This window comes from Salvelinus namaycush, unplaced genomic scaffold (assembly GCF_016432855.1).
Source record: "Salvelinus namaycush isolate Seneca unplaced genomic scaffold, SaNama_1.0 Scaffold956, whole genome shotgun sequence".
Lineage (NCBI taxonomy): Eukaryota > Metazoa > Chordata > Actinopteri > Salmoniformes > Salmonidae > Salvelinus > Salvelinus namaycush.
In genome coordinates this window covers 4,501-10,890 of record NW_024061704.1, presented here as the reverse complement: position 1 = coordinate 10,890, position 6,390 = coordinate 4,501, and the positions used below count along the sequence as shown (strand labels likewise).

The 6,390-nt window shown below is 38.5% G+C and overlaps 1 protein-coding gene across 1 annotated transcript; it reads right to left on the bottom strand.

Annotated features, from left to right (window-relative positions):
- Positions 1-325: 325 nt before the first annotated feature.
- LOC120043557 (interferon beta-like) lies at positions 326-1,313 on the bottom strand. Its single transcript, XM_038988114.1, has 5 exons — positions 1,188-1,313; positions 1,005-1,091; positions 724-873; positions 535-627; positions 326-433 (listed from the first exon to the last, which is right to left on the bottom strand). Exons 1-5 carry the CDS (start codon positions 1,311-1,313, stop codon positions 326-328), a joined length of 564 nt encoding a protein of 187 aa, XP_038844042.1.
- Positions 1,314-6,390: the final 5,077 nt, after the last annotated feature.

The following is a 6,390-nucleotide window of genomic DNA, read 5'->3' as shown; positions in this document are numbered from 1 at the left end:
ATGTACTGACATCCATATGTCCTGAGCATGTTTAATACAAATCTGAATGTTCACACACCAATTGACTAGGTTACAGAATGAGCAAAAAGATTAACAATATTTAAAAGTATACAAATGTTTATTAACTTAACATTTGATGAAGAGCAGCATATTTTCAAATAGATAAATCAATTACATTCATAAATAGGCATACATGAATAAATAACCTTGATAAATAAATAAATACATGTATAATATTTCTGTTTGAAGTTGCACATTACATGATTGTAGAATAGTAGGCTTTTAAAATCAAACACAACTGTAAAAAAGTTCTGCAAGTTCAAATTCATGTTCTGTTGGACCACAGAAGGCTATCAGAGTTGTGTTCCAGAATGAACTGTAGGGTGAACAGGAGCTCTTTTCGAACCACTTCCCAGGCGCAGTAACTGAAATTCTGTGAAAATACAAATAATCTGTTAGGGCAATGGAGGGTAATATTGTATGTAGAGATATTATCAAAAAAATATGTCTATTTGTGTTTAACCTATAGTCTACCTTTTCTTTTAGGACTGTTGCAATGTTCCCAAAGTACGTATTCAGTCCTTCTGCCCTGATGAGATAATCACTTGTATCCACACTACCCATCATCTGCCAGAAAGAAAAAGGCAGGCGATGAATAATAATAAAAATACCACAATACCACAAATAAACAGTTAAGCTATCTGTGTTGGCATAGTAACTCACACATTTGCTCTCTTCAATCTGGCGGTATACAATATTCTGAAAATTCTCCAACTTCCGTTGGTCCCACTTAGTAGGAAGGTCGTCAGCTCCAAACAATGTGTCGATGTTCTTCAATGTCTCATAAATAGCCTTAGCACCACTGCTGCTCAACTGAAACGGACAACAACAATAATTTCAAATAACATAAATGTCAGTTTAAAGTTATCTACTTTCTAATCCTAACGGTTGCAAATACTCTGTCATGCTGTAAAGAACATTTGGATATGCTAGCTTGCTATTACCTGTGGCGCGCCGGAGGTTGCAAATGCGGTGGCTGGGAATGCCATGAAGACATTCTCCTGCAGACACTCCAGAGGAAAATGTCCCCCCTGAAAGAAAGAGAAAACACAGCATTCACGTTGAGCTATTCAGTTAAACATAGTTGGATAATACTTCTCAAGACAAAAGCAATATAAAAAATGTACCATGTCTCTCAGTAGGTTGTGGGTTATTCGCACCAGCTGTCCTTGTAGCTGGCAAGGCATGGGCATGGAGCAAACTTGCGCAAGGCAAAGGAAGGCGCTCATCCAAGTGATAGTCTGAAGTGCCATTCTTATTGTAGTTAGATGATCTGCAGCAGATGATAATTGATAGTTGAATATAATCCTGGAAACAATTCATTATTTGTATCCTGAAGCAATTATCAAATGATAGCATATTGTTGACTCACCTGTTGCCAGTATATTGCAAATTTTCTCCAGTGTGAATGTGGTTTGTGTTCTGATCCCATATCTGCGGATTAATTTAAATAGCGAGGATTGAAAGGATGTACAGAAAGTGAAAGGGTGTCTCGCTAAATTAAGTGTTAAAATGAATGAATTTGGGAAAGTTTTGCCGAGTGAACCGCAAGACCGGATTTCTCTTTCCTTGTGCTCCACTTCCCTCTCATCGTGTTTCGAGTGTTCCTTGAGTGTTCCTTCATGGGAGGCACGTTATCCTAAGTTGGTTGAAAAGAAGTTACTCATAGCTGCCCTTGTGAACACTCAAACGTTTCTAAGAAAGACAGGGAAAAAGAAAAACTATCTCTTAACTTTACAATGATCTCTTCATGTCTTCATTGAACTAGGCTAGTCAGTTAAGAACACATTCTTATATTTAATGACGTTCTAGGAACAGCGGGTTAACTACCTTATTCAGTGGGCAGAACGACACATTTTTTACCTTGTCAGCTCGAGGATTCGATCTTGAAACTTTTTGGTTACTTGTCCAACGCGCTAACCACTAGGCTACCTACCGCCCCATTCATCAACACCAATATTAAACTAACTTTTATGGACTAAGGGTAGGCCTACTACAATGTTTGTTTTTTAATCACAAAACTGCTATTTGCTTGTTTGTTTGTCTCTCTCTCTCTCTCTCTGTGGGTGTGTGTGTGTCTGTGAGAGAGAGGGAGTGAGATGATGATTTAATATGATCTCGTTCTGTTTGGATCTTCTGTCTTTAACCCCATTCATGTCTATACATTTGAATTAAACTCTTGATAATAACTGTTGATTAAATAGAAATTAACCAGCATTTTATGACGTCCGTATCTGAATAATGAGGCTAACATTATCATTTGGCTATTTATTACTTTCGAGAGACTAGCAGGGATATTCCTATAAATAAACCAATGTGCCAATGTGTTGTGATAACGTTATCGTAGGCTTATTAGAAAAATACCTAAATCCTAATTCCTAATAATACTACTATTCATCGTCTTGGATATGCTTAGCTAAAGGGGACATTTCTGCGATTGCTACATCCCATTTTGACTTTTAAATTAATGATACACAGGCTACCTATTGACTCTTGAAGAATATATCACTTTTAAATGCCTCATGAGCTTCGTTCACCTGTCTTACTTCAACAGAACCCAAAATGTACTTTTTTATGACATTGTTTGAAACTACATCTAAACAAACACTGTATGGCTTCAAAATGTACTTCAAATTATAATTTTGATCTCTTGGAGGGTCATTACTTGACTAAGTAGCTCTCTGACTGATAACTTTTCTCGAACACTATCACTCAGCTATTTACTAAAATATTGGTTGAGTGACCACTATGCTGTTGTTTTGAACTGTATATTGCCTTTTAACAAATGAATGCATGAAAAACTGAATGGATGAATGCATGGATGACTGAATATGTAAATGAATACAAACAATATGATAATAGATGCATGTTTTTCTCTTTTAATTTTATTATATATAAATAAAGGAATAAATAAATACATAGCCTCTATTCCATCCAGGAATTCCAAGCCTCTTGAAAGGACTGCATGATGTCTCATAGGCCTACGTAAGGATTTGAGCTCATTATTCATTGATAGATATTAGGAGGATCCCTGATGCAACTTTAAAAGGTCTATATACTGTATATGACTAAGCTAAATCAATTAATTTTATTTTCATTTTTTACCCACCACCACTCCACCTCATTCAGGGGTCTAAACTATTATCTATTAAAAGCTATGTTTTATTTCCATTACTTTTTCTTATTTCTCTTTCAATCATAGTAAGACATTCGGGTGTTTAATACATTGGACAGACTTTATAAATAAACATCCCACAATGTCAAGTGGGAGATAAAAGTTCCTGGTCCACTGCTACCCAGATCTCCCCACCTCCTTCAGTCCACTGCCCCAGTGTGATTACCACACAAAAACAAACAGGAAAAACTAAAAGAACAGCAACCCTCACAAAGTACAAAAACATATTCAAAATAAATTACACAAAGAAAGAAAACAAGAATACCTAAACATAAAGTAGAATTACCATGAGACTGATCAGCAACAAGTTTAATGTGAATCCCCTCTGACGGTTGGATAAGACTGCTCAATATTGTAAATCAACTCTCATTGGGTTTAGACAAGAACGACATTTTGAAAATTTGTACAAAATACATTTACATTTTTTTCACAGGTTTTTTAAGTAGACAGACAATACAGTTCAGTTCGACACAGGTACAAAAGGGAAATACAACATATAAACTATTTGAATGCCAATTTGAGAACCGTAACTCCTGTCTAAGTAAAGAGTTTAATACAAAAATGATAATCACTGTTCAGGTCAGGGCTCTCCAACGCTGTTCCTGGAGAACTACCCTTCTGTAGTTGTAACTAACCTGATTCAGTTTATCAACCACCTAATTAATCAGGTACGCTAGATTAGGGTTGGAAGCAGGTGCAGGTGAAATGTTTTAATAAAACACAAAACCAAGAACACGACACAAACAGAAGGCTGAAGGTAGATACACAAGAACAGTACCAACTGATGAGTGAACCTGGGAGTGACATATTAAGGGGAGGAAATGATGAAGGTAATGGAGTCCAGGTGTGAATCATAACGATGTGTGGTGAAGAAGTTATTAAGTAACATAATGAAAAGATCCCCATCAAAACCCGTCAGTTTCAGCTGGAGATATCTACAGCATCCACCGATGTTGCACTTCCGTGTTGGACTTCTGCATCTGCGGTGAAAGGTGGCAGAGCTAGAGCGTTGTTTTTCAGACCAAATTGGTCTTCTCACAAAACAAATCTGTTTTCTCCCGAAAAAGTCTAATGTCCAAACGGTTTGTAATATTAAATCAAATCAAACTTGATTTATCGCATGCGCCGAATACAACAGGTACAACCTTACCGTGAAATGCTTACTTACAAAACCTTAACCAACAATGCAGTTCAAGATAGAGTTAAGAACATGTTGAACAAATATTCTAGAGTAAAGAATTATAAAAAAGTAGCACAATAAAATAACGAGGCTATATACAGGGGATACCGGTACCGAGTCAATGTGTGGGGGTACAGGTTAGTCGAGGTACTTTGTTCATGTACTAGCTTTAAGCACCAGCTGTCAGAGCAGCTCACAGATTACTGCACCTGTACATAGCCCATCTATAATTTAGCCCAAACAACTACCTCTTTCCCTACTGTATTTATTTATTTATTTTGCTCCTTTGCACCCCATTATTTCTATCTCTACTTTGCACATTCTTCCACTGCAAATCTACCATTCCAGTGTTTTACTTGCTATATTGTATTTACTTCGCCACCATGGCCTTTTTTTTTGCCTTCACCTCCCTTATCTCACCTCACTTGCTCACATTGTATATAGACTTATTTTTCTACTGTATTATTGACTGTATGTTTGTTTTACTCCACGTGTAACTCTGTGTTGTTGTATGTGTCGAACTGCTTTGCTTTGTCTTGGCCAGGTCGCAATTGTAAATGAGAACTTGTTCTCAACTTGCCTACCTGGTTAAATAAAGGTGAAATAAAAAAAATAAAAAATGTAGGTAGGAGTAAAGTGATTATGCACAGATAATAAAGAGCGAATAGCAGCAGTGTAAAAACAAATGGGGGGGGGGGGGGGGGGGGGGGGGTTTTCGCTGTAAATAGTCCACTCTGCCATTTTATTAATTGTTCAGCAGTCTTATGGCTTGTGGGTAGAAGCTGTTAAGGAGCCTTTTGGTCCTAGACTTGGAGCTCCAGTACAGTAGCGCTTGCCGTGCAGGAGCAGAGATGACAGTCTATGACTTGGGTGTCTAAAGTCTTTGACAATTTCTTGGGCTTTCCTCTGACACCGCCTAGTATGTAGGTCCTGCATAGCAGGAAACTTGATGTACTGGGCCGTATGTACTTCCCTCTGTTGCGCCTTATGGTCAGATGCAGAGCAGTTGCCATACCAGGAAGGGATGCAAGCGGTCAGGATGCTCTCTGTGGTGCAGCTGTAGAACTTTTTGAGGATCTGGGGACCCATGCCAAATATTTTCAGTCTCCTGATGGGGAAAATGACCACTCTATGGAAAGGGGAGACTTACACGATATGATGATGTTCTCCCTTTTGCTCTACGACCCCCAAGTGTCACAGGACTTGTCTGATGTCGGTACCATCAATGTGCCAACTTCTGTTTGTAGCGTCCAAACCTTTTGGGCTACAAACTAATGTGACCCCACTGTGGAAAAGGGAGATTCTCATTTTGCTCTAAACTCCCCATTAATGTCACAGGACTCATCTGAAGGTAACCAGTGCTGGTAAAAAATAAAAACTAATGGAAGTATGGAGGGAGTTTTGTGCCTACCCCAAAAAAACAAAAAAATATTTCCTGAGCGTAGTTTTTTGTTGTTGTCTCAATCAACACACAATTCCCCATAACAACAAAGCAAAAACAGGTTTCGAGAAATGTTTGAAAATGTATTTCAAATTTGAAACTGAAATATCACATTTACATAAGTATTAAGACCCTTTACTCAGTACGTTGTTGAAGAACATTTGGCACCGATTACAGCCTCGAGTCTTCATGGGTATGACGCTACAGGCTTGGCACACCTGTATTTGTAGAGTTTCTCCCATTTTTCTCTGCAGATCCTCTCAAGCTCTGCCAAGTTGTATGGGTAGCATCGCTGCACAGCTATTTTCAGGTCTCTCCAGAGATGTTCGATCGGTTCAAGTCCAGGCTCTGGCCAGGCAATTCAAGGACATTCAGAGACTTGTCCTGAAGCCACTCCTGTGTTGTCTTGGCCTGTGTGGTTAGGGCGGTTGTCCTATTGGAAGGTTAACCTACGCCCCAGTCCGAGATCCTGAGCGCTCTGGAGCAGGTTTTCATCAAGGATCTCTCTGTACTTTTTTTTGTTCGTCTTTCCCG

Bases quoted from the DNA above. Each gene is read 5' to 3' on its own strand.
- LOC120043557 (XM_038988114.1), bottom strand. From the start codon at position 1,313: ATGGCACTTCAGACTATCACTTGGATGAGCGCCTTCCTTTGCCTTGCG. The intron at 1,092-1,187 runs GTACATTTTTTA...TCTTTCTTTCAG, and splicing joins ACAACCTACTGAGAGACATG to GGGGGACATTTTCCTCTGGA. The intron at 874-1,004 runs GTAATAGCAAGC...TGTCCGTTTCAG, and splicing joins CAACCTCCGGCGCGCCACAG to TTGAGCAGCAGTGGTGCTAA.